A 14,808-nucleotide genomic window follows, 5' to 3' on the forward strand; every position below is an offset into this window, starting at 1 on the left:
ACACGTGACCTGGCGGATTGGGGAGGAGGGCAGAGGGAGGTAAGATGGCTACCGGTTTCTGGGGGAAGTGAGGAGCCGTCGGCGCAGCTGCTTCCTGCTCAGTCGCCAGCTGATCCTGGGGAGCGGCCCGCAGGGGCCGAGTCCCTTCGGCTGTGGGGTGAGTGGCGAGAGAAAGAAGGGGAGCGCGGGCCGGGCGCGGAAGGGCAGGGGAAGGGCACAGGGGAGGGGGCGCTCCCCGCTGCCAAACAAAGGCAGCCGCGGGTCTCCTCACGGCCGCACCCGGCGCCCCCTCGCAGCACGGGGGGCTGCCTGAGGAGGGGGATTAATGGTAGCGGGGCGCTGGCGGCCTGGCCCCCTCCCGCCCCGGGAGCAGTGGCTGTGCCCGGGCCAGCCCATGGCGCTCCGGCGGCGAGGTGGGAGACGGCGGACGGGGCCCTCTTGTAGGTGGCGGAGATCGTTTGCCCGATGAGGTGACGCTGGCACGGCCAGCTACCGCTGTCAGTACTGTCCCCAGAGATGGGGGAGCCTCTTGTACCTCGTTTTGTTAACTTGTTCCTCTCCTTTTGTTAACTCGGAAAGGTAAATATGTGCTCGACCCGTCGGGAAGGTTTGGCATCTAATTCCCAAGGTAAAGAGTCATGGGATGGTTGAGATAGGGAGTGACCTCCCGAGGTCATCTGGTCCAACCCGCCTGCTTAAGCGGCGCTCCCAAGAGCAGGGTGTCCAAGACTGTGCCAGGATGGCTTTTGTGTGTCTCCGAGGATGGAGACTGCACAGCTTCCATGGGCAGCCTGTGCCAGTGCTGGATCACCCTCACAGTGAAAAAGTGTTTCCTGATGTTCAAAACGACACCTTCTGTGTTTTGTTTTGTTACCATTGTCTTTGGTTCTGCGTCTGGGCATCACTGAGAAAGTTGAGAGGCAAAATCTCTTTAAAGGTAGGGCTTTGCCACTTCTCATATATGCCTAAAAATTGAATGGGAAAAGTGATTTCCCATATGCGACTTTTTACAAAGGAATGATGGGGGGAATAATAGAGTAATATGTCTTGTGTTTGAATCATGAGATTAATTACCTCCCCTTCCCCCCTCCTCCTGTCAAAAAGTAAGGAAATAGAAAGTGTAAATGGAAAGTTTATTTATCGTATCAGAATGTGTAAAAAGCCCATGTATTTGTGTACTGGATAGGCATTTATTCTTTGTTCTGCAGTGGTAGTTATTTAAAATAACTTTGTTGTTTCGAAATTCAAATCTACGTGAAACTTTGGGCAAACACAGTTTATGAAATGTGGCCATACGCGTTTGAAAATCTTTTTAACAGGAATATCTCCATCACATAACTGACTTTTTCCTTAGCTGAAAATACTCTCACAGTTGGATTTTTGCCGTAGGACTTGTCTGTGACTTAAGAAACCCATGATTTTACAATGGAAAACCTGTAGGCTTTATGAGATGATGTGGAGTTCCTTGTGCTTGTGTCTGTTTTATATGGGTTTTGTCAAAATTGATTTATATTGGTTGGTATAATTTTTTAAAGAACTTAATATTGGTACCTATGTCTGTTTATTTTCTTGAACTGTTTAAAACTTGAAATAGTGTTTTGTAGGAGTAAGCATTTTGTACAGGAATTGAATTTTCTCTCAGAATTCAGCTGTTCTTAGGAACGCCATTTGTATTGCTAATTTAAATTGTTTTATTTAAATTCTGTTTTAAAGGTAGACTAGTTTCTCTGATCAGGTTTAAATCCCATTGTCAGATACTTCACAAACCCTTTCTTTTAACTGATCTTTTAAACCAGGATAGAATATAGCCGTATCTGATAGTTGCTATCAGATGACAACAATGACTTGTTATTTAAATATGTGTTTGTGGCTTTCCAGTATTTTGGATATAATCCCTAGTCTTCATTATTTTATTTACAAAAAAAAAACCTCCCCAAATAAACAATTAGAAATCCAGAACTACAGTATTTGGAAGTGGCCGTTGTCTTGAGTGCATAAGGTGGAAAAGAATGACTTGTGCATCTTCATTTTCCTGTATTTTTTACTGTGTACTCTACTAATGGTTCCAACCATATGTCCTCCTTTTTTTTGCAAATGTTTTTTAGTTCTGGAGGCTATGGGCATCTCTATCTTTAGTTATTTCTTTGTGATTTTTATATTTTCCAATTTCCAATAATTTCCAATGCAGAGTAACAAAGGTATAATTTATTACAGTGTTTCGCATTTTGATAACAAATGTGGCTAAAAGAAGTAGAATTAATATTCCCAATTAAATAAGGAGAAGCTGAAAATCAGCATAAGGTCATTAGTCATAAGGGAATTCAGGCCCTGGAGAAGTGGTGTGGGTGTAGGCTGCTTGTGGAAACTTGAAGTTGGTTTTTTTTTCTGCCTCTGAATCACATAATGGTTTGAGTTGAAAAGGACCTTAAGGCCATCTAGTTCCAACTCCCCTGCTGTGGGCAGGGATGCCTCACCCTAGACCGTCTCCAGCCTGGCCTTGAGCACTGCCAGGGATGGAGCATTTACTACTTCTTTGGGCAACCTGTTCCAGTGCCAGAAGTCAGTATTTTAGGGACTCATCTCAACTGTTTTGAAAATTTGTTCTTTTAACAGAATCCTGCTTGACTCAGTCCCTATAGAAAGAACAACAAAAAAATATTTACAGCTTCATGTGGTGCCTAGCTTGTGATCTCTTAATGTTTATGAAAGTATGTCCGCTTAGCAAACGATTACAGTAAAGTGTCATAAAGGATGGCTAATGCCTGTATTAGCAAGATTCTTTGCAGTGTGACTAAAGGTGATGTTCCAACATGTTTTTCGTTTTTAAATGCCATCATAAAGTAGAAAAATGTAAGAATATGAAACTGATTTATGTTGGTGTTTTATAATATAGTTTATGTGTTCAATTCTTCTGCATTCTACAGAATTCTGATTTGGAAAGATGACACTTCCAGTTCCTAAGGGCAGAATACTGCATGTTTCCGTATCTGATTTGTACATGCACAGATTTCAGCAGCACTGTAATTATTTCCTTTTACAGTTAACTGAAGGGAAGTTGGGAATGTTGGGAAGGTAGTAGCTTTTATATCTGGAAATAGAAACATGTTGAATAGAAGGTGGTAATTTTTTCTTATCTGATGATAAAAAGTGTGAATTTCATGTCAGTCACTAGTATCTATAGAAAATGAAACGAAAAGAAAGTCTTCTCAATAATGCTAGTGTTTGACCAGTTTTTATATTTATTTATGAATGATCACAGCTCATTTAAAAAAATACTGGATAGGGCTATGAAAAAGATGGTGAATTGGGAAAATGGTGAGCAGTAATTAAAAACTAGTACAAGATTCTGAGAGTACAAATCTGCAGATTTGAGTTATCAGGACCTCTGCAAGTCATTATTGGTGCAGTTGAGAGAAACTAAGTTTTTGTAAATCAGCAAATTTTTGCAGTCTTTCCAAAACAGTGATAACGTGTGCTTCAGCTCAGGATGTGAGAGCCTTACACAAACAGCTTAATCCTTGTGCAAGTATTACCTTCACCTGAGCATTTCTGCTTTAAAAATGTCTTTTTGTAGTTCTTAGTATGGTATTAGTGTTATAAAATACCAAAATTTACTGCCTGAGGCATTGTGAGATTTCCGAGCGTTAAAGTTTGGAGTGTGAATGGAGCCAGTTCATGGGCTGGGAATCAGCTTGCTTTTGCTGTAGAAAAAAACAGCAGCATTATTCCTTAGTGGAAAAGGGATCAGTTTCCAAATGGGCTCCTGGTTTTAATTGTAAGTTTTGTTACAGGTTTTGAAAATACCTCTGCTGTGTCAAAGCACAAAGTTAATTGAGTAGTTAAAGACTCTATGTATTGGATACTCTTGAATGTGATTGGTTTTGCACTAGATTCATAAAATTGAGCAGAGATTAAGTTCTCATCCTTTATTTTGGTAAAGGGTAAGCAACTGAGTTGTATTTTTGTGTTTTTGTTTGGTAGTAGTTGCTCCAGGGTGTCTATTTTGATTATATATCTTTCATGAGCTTTTTCTGTTGGAGGGGCCAGCATAGTTATTAATCTAGGTAGAGAATGTGGGTCAGAGTCTTGTTTAAAAGCATTTATGATAATTTAAAAGAAATCTTAAGCATTGGAAGAAATCACACCTTAGTGTCCAGCACCCATATGAACTTGGAGTACAGTGCTTAATTTTCATAACATAACATAACAACACAAATCTTACTTAATAAAAAAGAGGACTTTGGCTATGCTCAATTTATATTGGCTTACTGTTGTGAGAATACCATGAACAAACTTCAGCCTAATTTTAGGCATGTGAAGGGGGCCTACAAGGATGCCAGAGAAGGACTCTTCATCAGGGACTGTAGTGATAGGACAAGGAGTAATGGGTTTAAACTTGAATAGGGGAAGTTCAGGTTAGATATAAGGAAGAAGTTCTTTACTGGGAAGGTAGTGAGGTACTGGAATGGGTTGCCCAGGGAAGTGATAAATGCTCCATCACTGGCAGTGTTCAAGGCCTGGTTGGACAGAGCAATGGGCTATTTGGTCTAGTGTGAGGCATCCCTGCCCATGGCAGGTGGGTTGGAACTAAATGATCTTAAGGTCCTTTCCGACCCAAAGCGTTCTGTGATTCCTGGGGGGGAATAATAAGTAAAGCTTCCAAACAACACAAACCTTTTATATATATATACATACTTATTTATTTATTTATTTATTTTCACAGGGTGGTGGCTTTTCATTCTGGTTTGGCTTGTTTTTTAGTTTATGGGGCGGGGGGTACCTTGTTTTTTTTTCCCCCCTCCCCCCCACCCCTTTTTTTTTTCCCTGGTTTATGTAAGGATGAGAAGAATACTAATGCATTGATTAGTCTGGTGAATTCAGGTTGCATTTTAAATGAAAATTTATTTCCCTGACCCCCTAAACAGTGCTTTCCTAAAGCCTTCCAGTTATGTTAATTTTTTGATGCTTTTAAGTGGCAAATGAAAGCATGAGGATATAAAATTTAAAATTTATTATATTTGATTTTGTTTTGCTTGTTTTTGTAAAGTAAGACTTTAATTTGAAGAAGGGGCTATTATGTGACAATGAAGCATAAGGGATAAAAAATATTAATGTACTTCTGGGTGGTTCACCCCTACAAAGCTTTTATAATTTTTAAAAAGTAATATTGAGCTTGTGAATGCAGCTCTAGATGTGTTCTTTAGCATCAGGTATTTTGCTTTCAGTCAAAGGTTTAAGTTGCCTCTAAGGATTCAGATCTGCATTAAGGCAGAAGTTTGTGCTGTCTTAATAACTGGGAGTTCAAGCAGTAAGTTCTGAGGCAGGATACTTATCTACAGTGCAGCAGGGCTGCCTTTTCCTCTTTAATATAGGATAGTAGGGAACATCGGGGAAAAATCTTACTTTGAGGAAGCAACACTGAATACTTTTTTCCTTTTCACACTAGCTAAGAATTAATTGATAGCAACCATAGAGTATTAACTCAGTGCGACACTGTTCATGTTTTGCTGATGTTTTTTAATATGGTTTCAAATTCAGTATTTGGTATGGAAAATACCAAGAGGATTTAAGGTACAGCTACAGGAGAGAAGCTGGAACACTTCACAGGGAAATCAGAAAATATCTGTGGTATCAGTGGAGCTAGTGGCAAAGTCAGTTTTATTATTTTTTCTCAAAATATGTACAAAATGATGGAATGCAGGTGCCCACATGTGAATAATATCGATTTAGGTGTCCAAGAATATGTGAGACATCTGCATAGGCCTGTAAGATACTGGTGCAGGCCATGATAGAGGCAGACTATTTTGGACTGGCAGCTGGGTGCCAGGAAAGATGCTGACTTTTCTGATATTTTTGTATCTGAAATGGCAGTAGGAGCCTGTATGTGGGCACTTGAGTCACTACAATCATTGCTTGTCTTCAACCTTTCTTTTCTGGTGTTTAGTTGGTTGGTTTTTGAGTTTGCAACCTCTCAATTAGCTCTTCCTTCTACTAAAAAAATAAAGACAATTATATGACACCACTGTAGTATTGCTCACTCAGCTTTGTGTGATTGTACTTTAACTGCATGGTGAATGTGGCAGAGCTTTTGTGTTTAGTGTATTTATAACTTTTTTGTGAGAGAGACTGGCTATTTGTGTAGTGCGCAGTATAGTGTCCAGTATAACTGTTGCTGGGCTTTGTATGGCAAATCCCCTTTTTTGGTTTTGGGTTTGAGTTTTAAATAATGTCTGAATGATAAGATTTGATTTGTGTATTTTTACATGGTATGTGGACATTTGGAATATGGAAAGTTCAGATGCCTAAGTCCTCTTTGGAATTTGTCCCTTAAACTACAACCTGGATTTGAAGCCCAAATTTAACAGTAGGAGTCATGGTTACGCCTTCTCTTTTCCTCTCATGTTTTTCTGCTTGCAGATCCAAAATGTACATAGATTACAGTTTCTTTTGTCACCAGACATTCATATGTGCCTGAAGTTATACGTGTACCCAGAACTGCTGGCATCTTAACTAACCTGGACATGTTGGCTTCTTTGCTGGCACATCTATGAAGAAGACATTTTTATATGTGGGTCAGTCTGATGGCTGTGGTGCTATAGAAGTGTTCAAGGCCAAGCTGGATGGGGCTTAGAGCAACCTGGTCCAGTGGAAGGTGTCCCTGCTCATGGGGGAGGGAGGGTGTGGGTGGAAGTAGATAATCTTAAAGTTCTCTTCCAGCCCAAGCCATTTTATGATTCTATGACAAGTGAGGTCAGGTTGTGTCTAACATACCCTGACAGTAGTGTCTTTGTGTCAGTATACTTACTTGCTAAAGGAGAAAGGGTGGTGGAGCTAGGTTGTTTAAATCTGTAACTAACTTCATGCTAAGCATAGTGAGCTTCCTGCTCACTTCTTGTCTGTTTTGGGCTAATGTAGCACTTCAGTTGGGAGTGCACAAAAAATTCACTGTCTGCTTTTATGTGAGAATAAAGGTTACAGTGTTTGCCTGGGAAAGCCACTGGTCTTTGGCTTCTTCCTGATAAAGATTAGCCTATCCAGTGGGCTTTAGCTAACACTAAACTGCATGTTTTCATCTGCTGTTACATTGCTGTCACACAAGAAAAAGCCAGAGACAGAGCAATGATGTCATCCACTGGTGAGGAGAAAAGTGGTAGGGGGTAGGTGTAGTCCTGTGTTTAGCCGTGCAACCTGTTCTTCATCCAATAAAACCTAATTTAGGTGTAGTGCATAATTCAGCTGCTGGAGCCATATGTGTATAAATTTGGTGCAACAATACTTCTGGTTCTCTGAATTTACTAGTCCACAGCTTTTTGGGAAGTCTTAAATGGTTCTTAGTGGTCTGCCTTAACCAAGAAAAAACTTTCCTGTCTTACATATTAGAGGTTAAAATTACAAAACAAGTCAACAGAAGCTATGTTAATTTTGACTGGCAAGTTAACACTGTGCCATCACATGTAGGCATGTCTGGGCAAAGTTGGTGATAACTGATTTAATAAATCGTGTTACTCAGAGTTCCATATGGCTGCAATTTAGGTATTTCACTGTATTTCATAATGCTGAATAGTCTCAGGGTTCTGCATATGTGCAGAAAGGGTAAGGGTTATATTGTAAATAAGTAGCATGTATATAAAGTATGTAACATACAGATATTCCTATAGTGTTATATATGCAGAAAAAATATGCAAATGAAAGACTATTGTGCATTCCTTCAAAACGCTTATTTAGATAAGATCTAAAATTAGAATAATTTCTGTAATTTTGTAAGGACTAGAAAGATCCAACAATTTACTTTTCACTGAAATGCAGTACCTTTCAGTGCACACGTCTCCAGAGAGTTCTGTTAAGGAGAATGACAGGTGTTCCTACCCAGCCAATAATTTATGGGCATGTACAATTCATGCTTCCTAATGTCAGAGTTAACTCACAGCCTTTACTTACATATTTATTTTTTCTCCTTTCCTAAATACAGATAAGCTTTGTTACAGAAGTGTTTTAAATACTGCGTGAAGATGGCAAGTCTGATGAGTCAGAGCCTGTTGACCTATGTAGAAGAAGGAAATGTCCCTGCTCTGAAAGCGCTTCTTGAGAAGTGCAGGGATGTGGATGAGAGAAATGAGGTAAGACCTTTTTTTTTTTTTTTTTTTTTTTTTTTTGCAAGGGTGTTTTCATATTGCCGCTTGTGTTTACAAAATGAATTTGTGAGATCACACTGGTCACTTAATGTACAAATTCCAGTTTTATTTTCAAATGATTGCTAACCTTTGCGTAGACTGAACACCTTGTTCAGTCTCTGTCAGCACCTCAGCATCTTTCATTGTATTGTTTTTCTGAGTTGTCTTCTGAGCTGGAAAATGTGACTTCATCCTTACTTTGTAAGTGGAGATTACACCTGTATTTCTGTAGCTAGGAATTATTTCTTAGTTCATAGACCTAGCTGCATGTACTTTATTGATCTGCCTATTTTGGGGTGAAACCTGCAATGACTACAACTCTTTCCCCACATCCTGGTTTCCAGGGAAGATAAGCTATTATACAGTCCAAACAGGAGCATATATTGCAATTCATTCCAGGCAGGTGCTCATCTGAATGAAAATATATGTATCCCAAAAGTAAGTCTGGATGTAACCAGAAGGATTAAATGATTTTACCAGGATTACACAGGAAGTCTTGATATACAATAGGGAATTTAAATGTGAGTTATTTGGAATCCTTAGGTAGTGCAGTAATTGTTAGCTTGTGCTTTGTCATCTGATTTAGTATGTTTTGGGCATATCACCACCAGCAACTTCAGCAATTGAGCTGTGGATTCATTTGTACTGCGCTAAAGATTTCTGAGAGGAATCTTGGGAGGTTTGATTCATGCAAATGTCTGTTGCTAGTGACTGTTTACATTGTTTTGCACAACATTTAAAGTTCAGGTTGTCTTGATGCATTATTAAGTCTTCTGTGTATTTACAAGTTAGTTTAGGTGATTTAAGTATTTTATCTTCTGTAGTAGATTTTCTGATTTGTAAGTGTCTGGACTTTTCTTTCATCTGGATGTAGAGCTTGTATCATTCATTTTTACTTTAGTTCTGTTTTCCTAAATAATGTTGGAGAACTGGACCCTTGTCAATTTATGTGGCATATTCAGAGAATCAGATGTATAGAAGAACTCAGGATAGAAAGGACCTCTGGAGGTCACTGGATTCAGCCTCCTAATTGCAGGACTATCTTCATTGGTACATCAGGTTGCTCAGGGACTTAACAAGCAAATTTTGAAAGTTCTCAAAAGGATGGAGAACCTGCAGCCTCTCTGGGCAGTACTCCAGTGCTTAGCTGCTCCATGTTTAAAAACATGTTCCTGATGTTTTATTGGAATACCCTTTACTGCATCTTGTGACTGCTGCTTCTTGTTTTCTTGTATATCTCTGAGAATAATCTACCTTTTCTTCTAAGATTCTCCTTCTTTCCAGGTAGTCTGAGACTGATATTGATGCTCCTTACTCTTTTGCTTTCCAGACTGAACAAATCCAGGTCTCAGTTTCTGCATGCATGTCTTGTGCTCCAGTCTCTCAGCCATGTCATCTGAGTGATCCTGTTACTGGACTCTGCAGATACCTCTGTTGTTGGGAGTCTCTCTATTGGAGCATCTAAATGGTGGATTCGGCCTCACCAGTGTTGAGTAGAGGGCTAGCTGTGCTGTTGCTAAGGCAGCCTGAGATTTGATTTGCCTTTGCTGCTGCAGGGGCTCACTAACTCATGGCACTCTTGTCCATTGGGACCTCATGCCTGTTTCTGCAGTGTGACTCCTCAGACAGGCAGTTCCTAGCCAGTACTGCTGCATGGGATCAATCTGGTCCAGTCTCTGCATTTGCCTTTGTTGAACTGCCGGAGGGTTGTTAGCCCAGTTCCTCAGTATGTTGAACTTCCTCTGAATGCATCCCTGCTCTCTGGCCTATCAGCTGCTCACCATAGCTTGGGGTAGCTGTAAACTTGCTTAGAGCACTTTCTGTCTCATGGTTCCACGTGTTGATGAAGTTGCTATAATGTTAGCCCTAAATCAAACTGTCCCAACTGGGCACCAGTTACTGTCAGCAGTTGACCATTAACCATTGAGTCTGACAGTGCAGGCTCACTGGGATGCTCACCTTGTAGTGTGTGGAAGACTGGCTTTCCAATTCATCTCTTTTGTTTAAAGTAAGTCTTGGAAAATGTATATTCTGTTGCATTACTTTTTTTTTAAACCTGCATAGGATAGAAAGAATATTTTTTTGAAAGAAATATTTTGGAAAGAATGATGCAAAGAAAAGAATGATGTGTACTGCTCAAAACCAGAATGCATCATGCAGATGTGAAATCAATGTAGATAATTTAGTCTTACTGTAGTTATTAGATATAGTGTCACTTTTCTTTCATTTTTGGCACATTCATGCTGTGTGCATGCATATGCTGAGGTGTTTATAATGGGAGGATTTTCAGTTTCAGAGCAGACACATGAACCTCACCAGCTGGCAAGCAGTCTATCTGAAAAATAGAATAGTCTGTTCCCTCTACTGGTAATTCCTCTTGACTGACAACATGGCCAAAATCAGCCAGATAGACTGTGTTGACTTTATCAACAGTCTCACTGCCTTCACCTTCTTTTCTAAATTTTTCTTTTCTTCTTGATGGGGCTGAGTGCACTCCTGGGTTTCAGTAACTGCCTTTTCTGCAGAGATCATTTCCCTGATACCTTTTTTTTTTTTTTTTTCCAGTCTTCTGATATATTGCATTGGAGACATGTATGGTTTGCATCAGTTTTAAACCTGGGTTAGGGACAGACTGTTCATACATTTTAATGATAGGAGTATTATTCAAGTACTAGCTCTTCATTGGAATTCAGTGGCGCTGAGTGCAATTCTGTTTCCAGTTTAGACCTGCCAAAATGTCTTCTTGGCTAAAAACAAAATACCAAACCAGGAATACCAGTGGAGTAGGTCTAAAAAGATTGCTGGCAGTCAAGCGCCAGGGCCTCCCAGGCTGCAGTGACTTGTCCAATGGTAGGATCACCCACATTGTAACCAACTCTTTATATCTTGACTATGATCAGTTGCCAGAAAACCTGGGATGTTCCGGTCAGTTTGTGTGTGGATGGTTTGATTGGATTAAGACCAACAATTTCAGTTAGGTGGAGCATGTCTCAGTCTTTCTGCCTTTGTCCTGTGTGTTCTTTCCACATGCATATTCTTCTCTTATACTAGATACATTGATTACCTAGCAACTGATTATACATGCTTGCCTTGTGTAATCCACTTTGATCCTAACAGCTTCCAGTTTCCTTTGATGTGCCTTTCTTTCTGCTCTTCTGCTCTTGATACCAAAGTGCCTTCTGCATCTTCCCTTCTGAATCTTCTGTTCTCTCACGGATTGCAAGAGAGAGCTAATCTGTAAGATAACACCACTGAATGACTTCTTTAAAAAGATATGGGTCTGACCCTTTGTAATTTGGTATTCTAATACTCAGGCTTAGCTGTGATGTACAGATACACAGTACTTGATGTGCTTGTGAGAAATAAGAGCATTTAGTTGTTGTGGAGTGTCTAGACTCTTGAGCAGCTTTTGAGAATTAATGTGGATGTCACAAGCATAGTAATTATCTTTTGTTTCTGTGTGGTGAATCTTCATGATTGGCTAAAACATTGAATCTGTATTTGAGCATCTTCTAGCAAAAAGGAAAGGATGTTTTCAGTACCCGTATAGAAAAGTTTTACCTTTGCCTTAACAATACCAGCAACAGTCTACATATGTGTGATACTTCTTGCAGGAGGGGATCATTTTCCCATTCACAACCTTCTCTTGCCCAGAGATACTTTTGTCTGGTTTGTGTTATCCACCTGTGGAAGACGATCACGGTGATAACAATAATAGCTGTTCAGAAGGAGGTAAGAAGAATGCTCATGCTCAAATAGGGATTTTTATGTGTATTTCTAAAGCACTGCTCAGAAGGGACCTTTGGAGATTACCTAGTCCTGTGTTCTGAGGCAAGTTGCTTGGAGCCAGCTGGAATTGGCTGTGTCCAGCAAAGGGCAGTCCTAGCCTGTCTTCACAGAGACCTGATGCAGCTACCCCAATACTGAAACCTGGACACGTACACAGTACACTGGGGCAGAGGGAAACCCTCTTGTACTCCAGCATGTTAGGGTCCCTCTTGATGGCAGCACAAGCATATGGTGCATCAGCCATTCCTTCCAGCTGTGTTTTGGCTGCAAAGGTGCTGAGGGTGCACTCCGTCCCACTGACCAGGCCCTTAAAGGCTTGAACAGGACTCCAGTATTGACTCCTGTAGTACTGGGCTACTGACTGGCCTCCAGCAGGACATTGTGTCACAGCCCTCTGAGCCTTGCAGTTCAGCCAGGTTTAGTCTGCCTCACTGTCCATTTATCTGGTCTGTACTTCATTAGTTGTCTGTGTGGATGCTGGGGGCGAGAGTTTGTAAATCTTTGATGGAGGTGGGATAAACAGTGTCTCAGCTCTGTGGAGACAGTGTTCTCATGGGAGAACACATAATTGGTACATAAACTGAATAATCCTGAAATATACAGCAAGGCTGTGAGAGGCCCGAGGAAACTTAAGCAAGCAAGATAAGAAGCTGTAATTCACTGAGTTAATGAGAACTGTGGGCTGTTGGCAAGCTTTCGAGGTCAAGTTCTCACACCTGTGCTTAACCAATTATGTGTTAGTCGCTAAGGGTCTTCAAGACATGTATCCAATCATAGTATGCCAAATCACTGTAAGTGCCTGTAAGAAATGGTATATAAGGAGTTAAAGCTTTGTAATAAATTGGCATTTGCTGATCACATTGATCGTTCCTGCGTTGTCCATGACTCCCGCGTTGACATCAGCTCTTGGTCCACCAAGCCAATGATGTCATCACAGAAGGCAGCCAGATTGGTAAGGCATTATTTTCCAAATCACTTGGCATGTATCTTCCCAAAATACTAATTTGCATATAAAAAACTTGTTTTAAAGAGCAAAAGATAGAACTCATGTCTTTTCTAAAGGGAGCTGTTCTCTGTTTTTGTTTGGTTTTTGTTTGTTTTTTTTTAAATGACCGGACCTAAGTCTGCTATACTTTAAAAGATAAAAGTAAAGGCATCATTTTGAATGCAGAGCAGTTGTATCTCAAAGGTTGCTGGCACACAAATAGGCTGATGGAAGGGTGTGAGATTCTAACGGACTTTTAAACATCATTGAAAGCAAATAAAACAGGTTTTCTATCATTCATCTTCCCTGAGATGAAGCCAGCTGTTAAGAATCTGTGTTGCACAGGACAGGAATTATGTCTGTATTTGGTACACTGTCAGACAAAAGTGTTGTATATAACTTGACTATTTTTTATAAGACTTCAGCAAGAAACCTTACTGTTACTCTGAACTAGTGTGTATGTTTTAATGGCCCTTGTGGTTCCTAGGCTAGATTGATTGATTTATTCATTTCTAAACAATGGGACGGAGCTATTTCAAGATGTGAAGGTGTAACAGGCTGTAGTAAAAATGTCTTCAGAGGGAAAATCATTCGGAAAGAAAGTTATTTTAACAGTGCAACATTTTTTCAGCTAGTCATTTTAAATGTCTGAAACTTGTGTGGGTGTTTGGTTTGGCTTTTTATTATCTTTTATGTGACAGCGTTTACTATCACAGTCTCTGTTCTTTACTGCATATTTACTGCATGGGCTGAAAAGCAGCCCTCCTCACTGGTTCTTGCTGGCAATTAAAAGCCAGCATAAATAAAAAACTCTGTAGTTTTTTGCATTTTGTTGGTGGTGTGTATGCATAGAATCATAGAATAGTTAGGGTTGGAAAGGACCTAAGATCATCTAGTTCCAACCCCCCCGCCATGGGCAGGGACACCGCACCCTAAACCATGCCACCCAAGGCTTTATCCAACCTGGCCTTGAATGCCGCCAGGGATAGAGCATTCACAGCTTCCCTGGGCAACCCATTCCAGTGCCTCACCACCCTAATATGAAAGAATTTCTTCCTTATATCCAATCTAAACTTCCCCTGTTTAAGTTTTAACCCGTTACCCCTTGTCCTGTCACTGCAGTCCCTAATGACCAGTCACTCCCCAGCATCCCTATAGCCCCCCTTCAGAAACTGGAAGGCTGCTCCACACAGCCTTCTTTTCTCCAGGCTCAACAGTCCCTATTCTCTCAGCCTGTCTTTATATGGGACGTGCTCCAGTCCCCTGACCATCCTCGTGGCCCTCCTCTGGACTTGTTCCAACAGTTCCATGTCCTTATTATGTTGAGGACACCAGAACTGCACGCAGTACTCCCAAGTGAGGTCTCCCAAGAACAGAGTAGAGGGGCAGGATCACCTCCTTCAACCTGCTGGTCACGCTCCTTTTGATGCAGCACAGGATATGGCTGCGAGTGCACACTGAAGCTGGCTCATGTTAATTTTCTCATCGACCAGCACCCCCAAGTCCTTCTCTGCAGGGCTGTTCTGAATCTCTTCTTCACCCAGCCTGTAGCTGTGCCTGGGGTTGCTCTGACCCAGGTGTAGGACCTTGCACTTGGCATGGTTAAACTTCATGAGAATGGCATCAGTCCACTCACAAGCGTGTCAAGGTCCCTCTGGATGGCATTCCTTCCCTCCAGCATATCAACCGAACCACACAGCTTGGTGTCATCGGCAAACTTGCTGAGGGCGCACTCAATCCCACTGTCTATGTCAGCAACGAAATGTTGAACCAGACCGGTCCCAACACTGATCCCTGAGGGACACCACTCGTTACTGGTCTCCAGCCAGACATTGAGCCATTGACCACAACTCTTTGCATGCG

General features: G+C 40.9%; 1 protein-coding gene across 6 annotated transcripts in view; it reads left to right on the top strand.

The window, feature by feature from the left end:
* The window catches only part of KIDINS220 (kinase D interacting substrate 220), a 77,517-nt gene continuing 62,709 nt past the window's right edge, over positions 1–14,808 (top strand). For all 6 annotated transcript variants that reach the window (XM_061354610.1, XM_061354618.1, XM_061354628.1 and 3 more), the window contains exons 1-2: positions 1–157; positions 7,970–8,117. In XM_061354610.1, the coding sequence (XP_061210594.1) occupies positions 8,010–8,117 (108 nt within the window). In that variant the 5' untranslated portion in view covers positions 1–157; positions 7,970–8,009. The remainder of the gene's footprint in view (positions 158–7,969; positions 8,118–14,808) is intronic.

Source organism: Neopsephotus bourkii, unplaced genomic scaffold (genome assembly GCF_033783945.1).
Source record: "Neopsephotus bourkii isolate Nb327-2 ecotype Australia unplaced genomic scaffold, CSIRO-AGI_Nbou_v1 NB_74, whole genome shotgun sequence".
NCBI classification, from domain to species: Eukaryota; Metazoa; Chordata; class Aves; order Psittaciformes; family Psittacidae; genus Neopsephotus; species Neopsephotus bourkii.